Below are 15,976 nucleotides of genomic sequence, written 5' to 3'. Positions count from 1 at the left end.
AACACTTCATTCCACAGGTGACCAATCTTCTCCAGCATCTCTGGCTGGCTGACACACACCACCTTCCATGCCCCAACATGCTCTGTGGGCTCAGCCTGGAGGACGTGAGTGAGAAGGTGGATTATGATGATCTTGGTGGTGATTAACTCAGCATTTGAATGGACCTGCTGTACTGGGAAAAGACACTTTGCTCAGAGCGAGGTGTGAACAGTGAGCTTTGAGGCTCTCACCCACAACCTGCTTCATTAACATATGTCAACTTGGCCAATATACAAACTGTGTCCTCATATAGAGCTCAGGTCTGTCCAGCCCTGCATTAAGGACCCCTGGAGCAGCAGAGCAGTCACTGCTGGTACATCTAGTCCTTTGATCAGGGCATTCAAGGAAAAGTTGCCCCCTGACACTGCTTGGACAACCCTCCACCTGGACTCCCATCCACATGGCTCCACTGGCCGAGGTGGGGAGCTATCTGTCCGGACTGGAGACTTTGGGACAAGTTGGATCTCACTTCTTGCTGCCTCCTGCCAGGGACAGCCCTTTGCTGTTTAACGACCCCCTTGGACAATCTGATCGGCTCTCGCGCAGCGCCCCCTCCGACCTGGCACATCTCCAGGGCATCCTGCGCCGACGCCAACTCTACTGCAGGACGGGCTTCCACCTGCAGATCCTGCCTGATGGTAACGTGCTGGGTACCCGTCAGGATCACAGCCGCTTCGGTATGTACTCTGTTTCTGCAGCAGGTCATCATCAGGGATCCTCCATCCCTCAAACATCTTATCTCTGAGGACCAGGGGAACTTCTCATGGCTTAATGGGCTCCTATCTCTGCACTAATGTGTGTACTGTGAGGATTTACTGCACCTTACACTCGATTAGATGACTGAGAGATAAGAAACCAACAAGTGCTGTAAATGCTCGCAGGTGTCTTTCTAAACAAATAGTAAAGATCATCCACTGCTGCTGTGCCTAGAGTCCTTATCATTGCTTGACTGCCTACTCTCTTGTACAATAGCATCATATCACAGCAAATAAGTGCTGCTCTACCCAATGTGCTGCACTTCTTCCATTCTTCATCATCTGCAGGAGAATGAAGGATTTGATACATGCATTAGATCTTGTCTTCTTCACTGTAGAGCTCACTGTCACATGTTTAAAACTATTTTTTTCTAACTTTAATGTCTATTAATACAGACAGACCCCTATGTTACAATAGTCTTTTCTTTTCAGCCTTTGTCCTACCTTGTTGAACCATCTAGTGAAAAATGCTGGTAGATTTGTGCACACTTATATACATGGTGTGATTTGGGGTACATGGGGGAGATTTATCAACATCACTATAAGGAAAACTGATGTACAGATGGCCAGATGTGTCCCTCTGAGCAACTTCTCACTTTTCCAGTTTTCCTGTAGTTTTTCAATTAATTCACATTGTACATATACACTAGTGTTTGTGAATTTTCACCCAAGTAATTTATGCATCAAAAATGCCATTCTCGATTTTGAGAACATTTTTGTGAAAATAGCTTGCATTTTTGCATTTTTGCAAAAACACGAAAAATCTATATTTTTACTGAGAAGATTCTCAAAAAGCGCAAAAATGTAGAAAACCATGAACATTTTTACTGCGACAACTTGGAAAATCATTATTTTTACAGCAAAAAGCATGAAAAACCACAACTTTTTTCAATGGCATTTTTGCTCCAAAATAGAATTATTTTCACAATTAATGTGAAAAGAATATTGGCATTTTCGCTCATCACTGATATACACCAATGACACTTTATAGGGAAGTATAGGGAGTTTTCTTCTAGGTGATAATTTTAGCACTCTACAATTGAAAAAGTACCAAAAAGTAGGTGAAAAAGTCTTTTATGCAATAAATTGCTTTAACAGAATTACGCACATACGATCTTAGGGCCCTTTCACACCAGGCATGATTTTGCCCGCTTTGACACGACATTAATCGTTTGCGATTTCCAAGGTGAAATAAAAGTCCAAAGACTTAAATTTGACCTTTCACATCATGCAATGCGTTTCTTGATGTAACTCCTCCGGGACTGTTCTATTGCACTACATACGTGATTTCCCTGAGGGTTAATTAGTACTAGCGCTGAAAGGCAACTTCCTGCCGCACATGTCACACGTTGTAATGCGTGCACAAAATCGCATTCGTGAACGCATTCATCTAGTGTGGAAGGACTCTTACCGCACAATGACTAGTGCGTAATGCATTGCATGTGATATATTGCATTCTGCTCTACTTATCGAGCACTAAAACTTTATACAGGTAATTCTGCTTCAGGTAGTTTATTGCATACACCCCACAGTACTGTCAGGCCTGGAACCCACTAAAAAACACTATCGCTAATCGCAATCTCTAGCGTTTTGTATGAGCAGATTGTAAGCGATTTCATGAGCGTTTTAGGGAGCGCTTTTAAAAAGTGTAATCAATTTGCCAACGGTTGTATAGTGATTAGCGTTTTAAAAGTCTGATTGGTCATTTCAATTATTATTAATTTTGTTACAGTGTACATTAACTTTAAAACGCTAGCAAAATCGCTCCGTGCAGGTTTTGATGAGCGATTACGCCAGCGATTATATACTTTACATTGAAGCGCAAACGCTAACAAAGTGCTGCATGTCTTGCGTTTGCGATTTTGCTAATCACAATCGCTTCTGTGGAATTTGCACCATCCATTTACATTGGCAGAGCGTTTAGTGAAATCTCTAGCGATTTCTCACGCTCAAAAAATCGCTCTAGTGGGTTCCAGCCCTCAGAACTATTCTAAGCATGTTCTTGCTTCCGGGTGGCTGCAAAGGCATGTTATTGATAAGGTTTAAACATATCGCCTAGGAGAAAACTTAGGAGAAAATGTGAATTGAATAAGGGAATTGAGTAATAGGCAACACTTTACAGCATTGTCTATTCCCAGTTTCCCAGTTTAGATTCCCTTACAGCTGGGATAATATGGTCAGGTGCTAGTTTGCCTTTCTGTATGCTTTTGGGAAGCAGCAACTCATGCAAACATGAGTATGGGAGGAGATACAAACACCTCTGTCCCAGCAGGGATTACATCTAAGCCAGTGGCATAGCAAGATAAAAAGTGCTAACGTCATTTAACTAATGGGCTGGTAGCCTGCACTTGGTGTGCACACTTGCCAACTGTCTATTCCAGAAACAATCACAGGCATTCATTGGCTACAGAAAGCCTCATTTTTGAAAATACCTCAGATAAGAAACTTTTATCAACTTTAAAAAATAAAAAAAGTGTGTTCTAACGAATGCCATTCCCATTTCTTTGAATTGATGATATTTTGGAAATAAGGCACTTTAGAATCTAGTTTTGCATAAGTATGGGTTTGTGGTTTATATACTGTATAGTGTGAGGGTGCTTTGTGGTTGTCTTCAAACTAGTAATTGAGACTAAACTGCAAAAACTTATTTAGAAATGGAGAACCTGTGTATATGTCAAAAAAGGACTCCAAAATAGAAAGGGGGTCTTTAACACGAGGTGAAAAATAGGGTTTATAGGGTGGCCAATGTTTCAAGCAAGTCTGTGAAAGTGCCAGGAGATAAGAAGAACAAGGCAATAAGGTTTATTCTATTGGATGCGGCTTACAGCAGTTTGGAGTTTGGCAAATGTGGTGGCTGGATGATGGTTGAAAGATAGTTGGATGATAGTTGGATGGGGGTTGGTGGTGGTTGGATGTTGGATGTCGGTTGTTGGTTGTTGGTGGCTGGATAGTGTACTGGTTAAGGGCTCTGCCTCTGACACAGTAGACCAGGGTTTGAATCTCTGCTCTTCTTGTTCAGTAAGCCACCAGCACCTATTAAGTAGAAGACCTTGGGCAAGACTCCCTAACACTGCTACTACCTATAGAGTGCGTCCTAGTGGCTGCAGCTCTGGCGCTTTGAGTCCACCAGGAGAAAAGCGCAATAGTTCTGTGTCTTGTCTAGTAATAATAGATAACTACTACCTACCATCAGCCTCAGAAACTCTCCTCCCATGAATCCCCGGAGAAAAGAAGCAGCTTGACAGAAACGTGGCATTGTTTCTGCAGAAATAATGGAATTTTTCTCAAATTTCCAGATTAGTAAAAGTAGCAATCAGCTTAAAGATTGCAAACATCAGCAGACATTTGCAATCAGAATCCCCGATTGCCACATTTATAAAACAGCGATCAGTCTGATCACCTCTTTATAGATTGCCAAATAGCACTCATCACCTTGCAAGCGGAGATGCCGCAGGCTACAATAGGGATTAGTGGTATTTGTTGCAAACACCCTATTCATCAGTTTACTGCTGATTGCCACTTTAATAGTGGCACACAGCCACGTTGTGCCGCGATGCAAATCAGTGGGCTGTCTACCGCCAGTTTCTCTTGTTGCTTAGATAAGCCAATTAAAGTTACAAACAACATAGCTATCACAGCACTGATCACCACTTTAATAACCTCTGATTGTCTTTTTTTGAAATGTGATGCCATAAACCTATCAATCAGATTTTAAAAAGTGAAGAACAGAAAATATCTTCTTCATTCTCCACTCAACATCCTGGGTTTATATACTGTTCTATTCATCTTTAGCACTCTGCAAAAGTAAGAAGTACCAAAGTAGGTGAAAAAGTTTTGTCAAAATTATTCTGAGTATTTTCTGGCTTGCTGGTGGCTTAACAAGCATTGTATTGATAAGTTGTGAAAATATCACCTAGGAGAAAACTTAGGAAAAAAGTGACTTGAATAAGGGCATGTGTGTTTGATAACACCCATTCTGCAACACGAACATAACGTAATGCACACTTTAGGCCTGGGACCCACTGGCAGCAGGATCGCAAAGCACTGTGATTTTAATGCAATTACATGAGCGATCACTATTTGGTGCTGCATCCCTATAATGTGAGCACTTCGGGATAGCGCCAAAAATGTTGCAGCCAACCATAAGCTCTGCAATGGAATCGCAGGACACACATTATAACGTGCAGGAAGAATTGCTATGTAATGTTTTTGCTATCACACAAGTTATTCAGAAATGCACCATAGAAAGTGCATTAGGATAACCTGGTCCAGCACATTGCAACAATTCTGTGTGCAGTGCGTTCACATGCAGCAATACAGCACAGAACAGCGTGTACAATTGTATGGGCAGTGTGGTCACATGCAGCAATGCAGCACAGAACAACGTGTACAATTGTATGGGCAGTGCATTCACATGCAGCAATGCAGCACAGAACAACGTGTACAATTGTATGGGCAGTGTGGTCACATGCAGCAATGCAGCACAGAACAGTGTGTACAATTGTATGGGCAGTGCGTTCACATGCAGCAATGCAGCACAGAACAACATGTACAATTGTATGGGCAGTGCGTTCACATGCAGCAATGCAGCACAGAACAACGTGTACAATTGTATGGGCAGTGCGTTCACATGCAGCAATGCAGCACAGAACAACGTGTACAATTGTATGGGCAGTGCGTTCACATGCAGCAATGCAGCACAGAACAACGTGTACAATTGTATGGGCAGTGCGTTCACATGCAGCAATGCAGCACAGAACAACGTGTACAATTGTATGGGCAGTGCGTTCACATGCAGCAATGCAGCACAGAACGTGTACAATTGTATAGGCAGTGCGTTCACATGCAGCAATGCAGCACAGAACAACGTGTACAATTGTATGGGCAGTGCGTTCACATGCAGCAATGCAGCACAGAACAACGTGTACAATTGTATGGGCAGTGCGTTCACATGCAGCAATGCAGCACAGAACAACGTGTACAATTGTATGGGCAGTGCGTTCACATGCAGCAATGCAGCACAGAACAACGTGTACAATTGTATGGGCAGTGCGTTCACATGCAGCAATGCAGCACAGAACAACATGTACAATTGTATGGGCAGTGCGTTCACATGCAGCAATGCAGCACAGAACAACGTGTACAATTGTATGGGCAGTGCGTTCACATGCAGCAATGCAGCACAGAACAACGTGTACAATTGTATGGGCAGTGCGTTCACATGCAGCAATGCAGCACAGAACAACGTGTACAATTGTATGGGCAGTGCATTCACATGCAGCACAGAACAACGTGTACAATTGTATGGGCAGTGTGGTCACATGCAGCAATGCAGCACAAAAACAACATGTACAATTGTATGTGCAGTGCATTCACATGCAGCACAAAACAATGTGCACAAATGTGTGTGCAGTGCATTCACCATTGCTCCCAACTGTCCCTCTTTTGGAGGGACAGTCCCTCTTTGGGAGCGCTGTCCCTCTTTCCTCCTCATTTGTCCCTCTTTCAGGACTTTGTCTCTCTTTCTATGTTAATATATATATTTTTCTACTAAAAAATGTGTTTGATTGACTCTAAACTTTATTCCCATCCTTTAAATTGATATATTACTTAATTTAAAAATGTTAAAATAAAGGAAAGTGAACCAGGATAGAAAGGACCAGTGCGGTTTGAATTATAAAACAACAAATTTTTCTTATGAAATTTTTATGGTATGCGTGACTAGGGGTGTGATCAGGGGTGTGGCTTAAGTGTCCCTCTTTCTCATCTCAAAAAGTTGGGAGGTATGCATTCACTTGCAGCAAAACAGCATAGAACAGCATGGACAAATGTATGTACAGTGGCTGGATGGTGTAATAGTTAAGGGCTCTGCCTCTGACACAGGAGACCAGGGTTCAAATCTCAGCTCTGCCTGTTCAGTAAGCTATCACCTATTCAGCAGGAGACCTTAGGCAAGTCTCCCTAACACTGCTACTGCCTATAGAGCGTGCCTCCTCTGATGTGGCTGCAGCTCTGGCGCTTTGAGTCCGCCAGGAGAAAAGCGTGATATAAATATTATTTGTCTTGTCTTACGGTGCATTCACATGCAGCATTACAGTACAGAACGTGTACAATTTTGTTGTGCATTCACATGCAGCACAGAACATGTGCAGTGTGTTCACATGCAGCAATGCAGCACAGAACAGCATGTACAGTTGTATGTGCAGTGCAGTCACATGCAACAATTCAGCACAGAACAGTGTGTGCCGTTGTATGTGCAGTGCACTCAGATGCAGCAGTGCAGCACAGAACAGCGTGTACAGTTGTATGTGCAGTGCACTCAGATGCAGCAGTGCAGCACAGAACAGCGTGTGCCGTTGTATGTGCAGTGCACTCAGATGCAGCAGTGCAGCACATAACAGCGTGTACAGTTGTATGTGCAGTGCACTCAGATGCAGCAGTGCAGCACAGAACAGCGTGTGCCGTTGTATGGGCAGTGCACTCAGATGCAGCAGTGCAGCACATAACAGCGTGTGCCGTTGTATGTGCAGTGCACTCAGATGCAGCAGTGCAGCACAGAACAGCGTGTACAGTTGTATGTGCAGGGCGTTCACATGCAGCAATGCAGCACACAACAGCGTGTGCCGTTGTATGTGCAGTGCACTCAGATGCAGCAGTGCAGCACATAACAGCGTGTACAGTCCTGTACTTGTCCTTGCGTTCTCCTGCGCTGCCCACTGGCACACTGTATGTAGCTGGCACGGCCGCTCTGTACAGCGCTCCTGCAGAGGACAGGTAGCCTGGAAGTGCTTATCTGGCAGGAAGAGTGAATAATGAGGGAAATATTTATTCAGTGTTCTTTTATCTGAACAGACTCGCTATTGTTGATAACAACTCCCCTCGTATTGATTTAGCTGCTGTAAAACTGATTAAAACGCTTTCTCTCACTTTCCCATAGTCAAGACCATAAATATTAATTATTACGAGTTCCTTTGATGCTTGCAGCCAGGGCGGGATAATAAATCTTGCAAAATGCAGAAAAAATATATTTGAAAAGATAGGCGATGTTTTCTGTGTGCTCAGGATGCAGAACTGAGATGAAGTCAGGCATTCTAGGCACTCTGGAACGCTTTTCCCATCAGGCGGAGATCAGATCTAGGCGGTGTCCTTTCATACAGAGCTGCCTTCATGCCGCCCCTATTCTCAGCCAGGCCTCCTCTGATGTGGCTGCTGCTCACTGTTTGACTCACCTGCTTATTGTTGCTTTGTTTAAGACGTGCTTTGAAAAAGATAGCACAATAAAGACAAAATACCACCATCATTTTCATGGGGAATGAGTCCACTTTTCAGGTCTTTATAATAAATACATAGCATGCCATAGTGTTATCTTGGCGTTTTCTGTCAAGCAATCTGCTACATAGTGATGACTTTACATAAAGGACAACTGTAGTGAGAAGAATAGGGAGGCTCCCATATTTATTTCCTTTTAAGCAATACCAGTTGCCTGGAAGCCTTGCTGGTCTTTTTGGCTGCAGTAGTGTCCGAATCCAAGCATGCAGCTAATGTTGTCAGATCTGACAATAATGTCAGAAACCTCTGATGTGCTGCATGCTTGTTCAGGGTTTAAGGCTAAAAGTATAAGAGGCAGAGGATAGCCAGGCAACTGGTATTGCTTAAAAGGAAATAAAGATGGCAGCTTCCATATCCCTCTAACTTGTCCTTTAAAGGAGAACTCCAGAGTGTTTTAGGGCTGTTTTACACTATGCACATTGTGTTAAAGGGAACCTTAACTGAGAGGGATATGGATGTTTCCTTTTAAACAGTACCAGTTTCCTGGCAGTCCTGCTGATCTCTTTGGATGGAGTAGGGGCTGAATCACACACCTGAAACAAGCATGCAGCTAATCCAGTCTGACTTCAGTCAGAGCACCTGATCTGCATGCTTGTTGAGGGGCTGTGGCTAAACGTATTAGGGTGCATACACACATCAGACTATAGTCTTTGGAAAATGAAAGATCACAGACCAATTTTACCCACTTCCATGTAGTATAAGAGCCATACCTACACAGTCTATTCTATGGAGCTGAACTCCCCATCAGATAAAAATCTTTGCAAGATGCTGCACACACAGATGCAGTACACATTCAAAAGATCAGTATCGGCAAAAGATCTGTTCCTGCAAAAGATCCATCCCTGCAAAATGCAATGATAGTCTATGATATCTGCAGATCCTCATACACACCTTGTTTAACAGACATTCATCTGCAGATCAGATCCACCAGGATGGATCTTCAGATCTGCAGATGATTGTCTGATCTGCAGATGAATGTGTATTAAACAAGCTCAATATAATAGACTGTGTAGGTATGGCTCTCATACTACATGGAAGGGGGTAAAATTGGTATGTGATCTTTCATTTTCCAAAGACTATGGTCTGATGTGTGTATGCACCTTTAGAGACATGGGATCAGTAGGTGAGTCAGGCAACTGGTATTGTTTTAAAAGGAAAAATCCATATCCTTCTCACTTTATGTTCCCTTTGAGACCGCAACGCAATGGTGCTGAAAACTCCATAGTCACACAGTGAAGCATACAGTACCATTGAAAGTATGCTTTACCACCACTGTAAAATATGCACGTTGCCCAGTAAATGCACAGCATGCAGTGTGTCACTCCACCTGCCACAGCGCACCTTATGCAAACATTCTATAGAAATATCATTGCATTGCATTGGGATGCAATGATATTGCCCGTTGCAATGAAACGCTAGAGATACAGTGTGAGAGGACCCCCAAGGAAGGCTCCTGGGTGTGCTAACCCAACTTATAAAGTTTATTGCAATAAATCATTCCATTCTGTTTATCACTTATTGATAGATATGCTTTGAATTATTGCTGAAAACAGTTATCTTCTATTGAAAACACCGTCATTAGGGATGGTTGAATGATGATGGCCCATTTCCGATTCCACTGAAATGCCAATTTCTGTTTTTCTGATTTTCCATTTTATCCAATCTCCGTTTTTAGTTTCTCAGAATTTCCAATTTCGAAGGGTATTTTATATGTCATTTGTTTGCATCAGAGAATGCAGTGACAACATAAAAAATAAATAAATAAATCGGAAATCGGAAAATTGGAACTCGGGAAAACGGAATCTTGTGATTGGTCCACTGCTCCCGAGTTCTGTGATTGGGCTAAAATTACAGAGTTGCAGTAAATCGGATTTACGCGGAATTCCGGTTTCACGTGATCGCAAATTTGTGCACGTAATTGTGAGTTTTCACACGGAATCGCGAATTTTCGCACAAAAACAGACGCATTTCATGCAAAAATTTGCAATTGTGCGCACAAATTCGCGATTGCGCGCGAAAACGGGCGTGATATGATATATCATGGTTTAGTGACTCAAGCCCCTCCTGTTGGGTTAAGAAGGTTATACTACATCTCTCAGGCATTTGTATGCATTTAAAGGCTAACTATACTTAATAATCTAATATACTGTACTTGCAGATTTAGATGATTCCAAACCACATACAATTCTCACTAAATTTGCATGCAAGCAGGAATTCTTTCTTCTCTTCACTGAAATTAATAAAAAGGATGTCTGCTTTCTACTGAACTGTGCTACCTTGTGGCCAGAGGCAGCAGTGCAGCTGGATGTAAACAAGCTGGTCCCAGCTTTTCAGGTCTCACACCACGAAGGCGAAAAGGTGGGGGCATATTGTATAGGTGTAGAGGGGCATTCTGGAGGCTGGGGGCATTTTCCATAGCACATAATGAAAAACGCATATGCGATTCTGATAGTGTGTTCCTACCCTTAAAGGATACAAATCTGATGTACAAATTACCTCTATATTTGTCCCATGGCTTGGCCAATCTATTGCTCCATCATGGCGTTATCCCTCACAGTGGACCTGATCTCAGAACTTCCTCTCTGCAGTAAAAGATAAGCATCAGCATAATAACATTCTTTGTTACAGCGTACAGAACTCCTGCAATAAATCTTCAGTGCGTCTATTTCTTGCTTTCATGGAAGCAGACGAAGGGTTAACATCCTGTGTTTACATACTAGCTGTGTCTGCTGAGGACTGCTGAACTTCTGTGCTGACACAGCTGAGAGCTCAAATTACACTTGTGATTACTTGAAGATGAGGTGGAAGTAGACAGGATATTCTCTCTAAAAACACATAGGGCTTGATTCACAAAGCCGTGCTAACTGTTTAGCACAGGCGAGCTAAACAGTTAGCACATGAAGTGCCGTTCGCGGACTTTTGTGCGTGCAAAGTGCCGCGATTCGCGCGATCGCGGACTTTTGCACTTGCAAATTGCCGCGATTCGCGTAAATCGCGGCACTTTGCGCGCACAAAAGTCCGCGATCGCACGAATCGCAGCACTTTACGCGCGCAAAAGTCCGCGAATGGCACTTCACGTGCTAACTGTTTAGCTCGCCCGTGCTAAACAGTTAGCACCGCTTTGTGAATCAAGCCCATAGGGTGCAATTCTCTCTGTTTCCCTTGTGTCCTGTGCAAGCGTTCATGTTAACTTTAAGGTTGCAGAGTAAGATCTGATTCCTCATCTGTATTCATGGTATGTTTTGCTTTGGACAGGTATTCTGGAGTTCATCAGTGTAGCTATCGGTCTGGTGAGCATCAGAGGCGTGGACAGCGGCCTATACCTGGGCATGAATGATAAAGGGGAACTATTTGGCTCTGTAAGTATATGTTTTATTTGTGTTTGAATGATAAAACTATGTCTCTTGATAATGATTTTTTTTAATTATATAAGTGACTGGGGGAGTGGCGGGGCATGACAGGAGGTGTGGTAGAGGCGTGTCTTAAAGGTCTCCCACTTTCTTATTTCAGAAACTGGTAGGAAGTGCAAATGCATGTGCCAGTTCCAAGCTGTACACAATTTGCACAATGGAAATAAGAAGAAAAATCTAACGGCTTCCAATGAGTGACATCAGTAATAGCAACTAATCTTTCGAGTATCTTTGTTCCATAGGGTGCCTGGAAGCACTAGGCCTGTAGTTAGCAGCAGCTAGGGATGATCAATGAGAGGCAAATAACTCCGACTTGATGCAGATCTATATGTAAATAGATGCAGTTTGAAAATGGACCAATGAAATCAATATCTATGTATTGCTGTATGTAACCCCGCCTTCTCAGTGATGTTTAGCCTAGGCTATGACATTCCTGCTCGCTACATGGGCAAACATTGACTAAATCATTTATGAATATTGTAAAAAGTAAGCAATTTTATTCACTAAAAAGGCATCATATAGCAGAATGCAGTAAATGGTTCAGGATACCCGCATATATATTAATTTTCCTGGTTTTAGCATCAGAAACACTTTCCAGATCTATATGTAGCTGTATATTGGTGTGTAGCTCCGACCTTTCAGTGGTGTTTAGCCAAGGCTGTTTAGCTGTATCAATTCTCCTTCCAGAGCATTCTAATGACTTTGGAACAGACAGTAAACAAAAACTCCACAGTGATGCACCAACCAGCACTAAAGATGTTGCCACCTGTAATGAATTTGAGATTACAAATCGAAAAGAGGAAAGATTTTACAATGAGCAAACATTTACTCATGCCCCCCAACCGTCTCGTTTTCGTCGGGACCTACCCGATTTGGGGGGGCACTCCCACTATCCCGGGAACCCCCCCTTAAGTCCCGGCTGACTGGGCAGAATGAAGACAGAAAAAAATGATCGAGGCGCCAGCCACGCCAATAAGGGATGCGGGAGCCGGCTTCATTCCTCCCTCCCTCCCTCCCTCTGAATGCCCCCACCTGCTGTAATTGTGTGACCCCCTCCCCTGTATGCAGAGTGTGCGCAGCGGAGCAGGCAGTCCTCTTACCGCTGATCCATGCTCACTGGCATCCATCTTCAATCTGCTTCCTGTGACGTAACAGGAAGCAGAGATACTCCAGTTGCCGGTGTGCATGGCCCAGCGGTAAGAGGACTGCCCGCTCCGCTGCGCACACTCTGCATACAGGAGGCCACATTCACAGCAGGTGGGGGCATTCAGAGGGAGGAATGAAGCCGGCTCCTGCATCCCTTATTGACGCACCTGGCGCCTCCACCATTTTTTTCTGTCTTCTCTCCCCAGGGCAACCTCCTCCCGACACGGGGCACCTTCCTCCCCAACCAGTGGCCCCCTCCTCCCCACCCAAGGGCATACTCCCCCCCCCTCCACTGACGACCCCCCTACCCACTAGCACCTTTCTCCCCACCCACTGGCACCCTCCTCCCCGCCCAGTGTCACCCTCCTCTTTGCCCACTGGCACCCTCCTCCTACTCACTGTCCCCCTCCTCCTACCCACTGACACCCTCCTCCTACCCACTGGCACCTTTCTCCCCCACCCAGTGGCACCCTCCTTTCCACCCACAGGTACCCTCCTCCCCACCCAGTGTCCCCCTCCTCCTACTCACTGTCACCCTCCTCCTACCCACTGGCACCTTTCTCCCCCACCCTGTGGCACCCTCCTCCCCACCCACGGGCATTCTCCCCCCTCCACTGACAACCCCCCTACCCACTAGCACCTTCCTTCCCACCCACTGGCACCCTCCTCCTTACCCAGTGTCACCATCCTCTTTGCCCACTGGCACCCTCCTCCTACCCACTGACACCCTCCTCCTACCCACTGGCACTTTTCTCCCCCACGAGTGGCACCCTCCTTTCCACCCACAGGTACCCTCCTCCCCACCCAATGTCACCCTCCTCCTACCCACTGGCACCCTCCTCCTACCCACTGGCACCCTCCTCCCTGCCCAGTGTCACCCTCCTCCCTGCCCAGTGGCACCCTCCTCTCTGCCCACTGACACCCTCCACTTTCCACTAACACCCTCCCCCACCCACTGGCACCCCCCTTTCCACCCAGTGTCAACCTCTCCCACCCACTGGCACCCTCCTCCGCAAACTCTTTCCTACCATTGTCACCCTCTTGCAGAAACAGGGGTGTGGCTTAAGGCCGCAGAGCGGCCGTGGCTTAAGTGTCCCTCTTTCACATCTTCAAATGTTGGGAGGTATGATTTACTAAATATTTTATGAAGTAATATTGGTAAAATGAGCAATTTTATTAAGCTATATTCAGTTAAATGATACCTTAGCACTAAATATTTTTCAAAAAGGACACCTAATGTGTGTGTGTGGGGAGGTGTGCAGATGCTTACCGCACCTCCCGTGCCCCGGCATCTGCCTCTATTCTTTGGTAATTATCCAAGTTCTTTGCTTTCTGGTCAGTGCAGCTGGTGCCCTCTGACTCGGACATATTACGCTGTATGTGCAGTATGTCCGCTCGGGCACATTGCGACCGTGCTCTCGAATGACCATATGATGTAAGCTGGTCACGCACTCAAGTGGACATATTGCGCATGTGCAGCGGAGTATGCTCGGGTCGGAGTGCACCGACTACGCTGACCAGGAAGTAAAGAACTTGGATAATTAATGAGAATGGATAAAGACACCTGGGCATCTGCACAACTCCCCACACACGGATCCATTTTGAAAAATATTTAGCGCTAAGGTATCCATTAAGTTATATTCAGCAAAGTTCCCCTTTAGCTGATAGAAAACACAATACAAAACTTTTCTAGTAGCTTTTATCAATAAACTACTCATTAGTGGCAAGAAAGCACATGAAAGAACATGGTATGGCTAGAAGAATTTTCTTATCTGAATATCATAAATGTTTGAACTAAAGCCCAGTACACACATCCAACAAAGTGCACGGCCAACTCCACAACATGACCAACCCCACGACAAACCCTTTACCTGACTTGAATTTTCTGTGCACCAACTAACTGAATGGCCAACTCATTTACATACTGCTCGCGCAAGCGAAACAATGGACTGCACAACATGGCCGCACTCAAAACAAGGGCAAGTTGCTCAAATGACTACGATATCAGGCAAACAGTTGTGCAAGTTGGATTGGGCAAACCACCTGTTATCCTGCATACACACGCCTGATTGTCATCCAACAAACCAAAGTCAGACCACAATCGGGTGGATTTATTAGACGTGTGTACGAGCTTTTACATGTACTTTAAAAAGATCTGAGTTTGGTGTTAATAATTGGTAAATGAAACAGAATGCTGCTAATAATGCAAGTTTAGCCAATGGCCAAACTCGTGTGTTGTTTGCAGACATTGGTGGAAATGAGGACATCTGCAGGATAAATGTGGTACTGCCCTGAAAACTCAACAGAAGAAAAGACTAAAAACATTCAGCTTTCATCATTAAAAACAAAAGATTCTAATAACAACAACAAAAATTATCAAATATGCAGAATATTTCATGGAATGTATTTATTTAAAATGTTTTATTAGTTTGTTAACAACAGTTTCCTTTAATACTGTGTACAGTTCCATGCTTTAACGTCTAAAATCTTTTTAACAGGAAAAATTGACTACAGAATGCATTTTTCGGGAACAATTTGAAGAGAATTGGTACAACACGTATTCATCAAACTTGTATAAGCATGGAGACAATGGGAGGCGATATTTTGTAGCACTTAATAAAGATGGGACTCCTAGAGATGGAGCTCGTGCTAAAAGACACCAGAAATTCACTCACTTTCTGCCTAGACCGGTGGACCCTGAGAAGGTCCCTGAACTCTATAAAGATGTCATAGGGTATAGCTGAAAACCTACACTAGGTATGAAGGATATCTCCATCAAAAATAAGCTTTTTCTTGAGAAAAAGTGAAGATGAAAGCATGCAAAAGACCAACCGTCACTGATGCCTTGGATGAATGTGACCAAAGAATGTTGATGGCCAATTTAAAGACCTTTCATGTCGAGGATGAGGATACAGAAACTTGTGGATAAGACAGAGAGCTATGATACCAAAGCTACTCACTTGTGGAAGTATATGGCCTTACAGAATAGAGTCTTCAGCTGTTTGATTGGCAGTTGGCATTAGATAACTCACTCTAAAAACTTTTCAGAGCACACTGAAATAATGGCCAACAGCACCCATACTTGGAGACACTGAGCAAAACTTTTAAATGTCAGCTGATCCAACAAAAACTGCAGTTCCTTAAATGTCAACTCCTACTCAGTCTGATATGTTTATTTTGGGTTTTTCCGAAAAGTTGATTTACTTGCTGGTTTCTTATATCTCAGATGCAAGAAATTCCCTAGTAATTACTCTTTCAAGTCAACATCTTTTGACATAACAAACCTCAATGCTGGCA

The 15,976-nt window shown here is 44.0% G+C and overlaps 1 protein-coding gene across 1 annotated transcript; it reads left to right on the top strand.

The window, feature by feature from the left end:
- Positions 1-439: 439 nt before the first annotated feature.
- FGF20 (fibroblast growth factor 20) lies at positions 440-15,518 on the top strand. The gene is made up of 3 exons (XM_068268643.1): positions 440-716; positions 11,379-11,482; positions 15,178-15,518. The coding sequence occupies exons 1-3, from the start codon at positions 440-442 to the stop codon at positions 15,421-15,423; spliced, it is 627 nt and encodes a 208-aa protein (XP_068124744.1). The 3' UTR covers positions 15,424-15,518.
- Positions 15,519-15,976: the final 458 nt, after the last annotated feature.

Source organism: Hyperolius riggenbachi, chromosome 1, assembly GCF_040937935.1.
Source record: "Hyperolius riggenbachi isolate aHypRig1 chromosome 1, aHypRig1.pri, whole genome shotgun sequence".
Lineage (NCBI taxonomy): Eukaryota > Metazoa > Chordata > Amphibia > Anura > Hyperoliidae > Hyperolius > Hyperolius riggenbachi.
The sequence above is the reverse complement of the archived record's forward strand: the minus strand, read 5'-3'. Positions and strand labels throughout refer to the sequence as shown.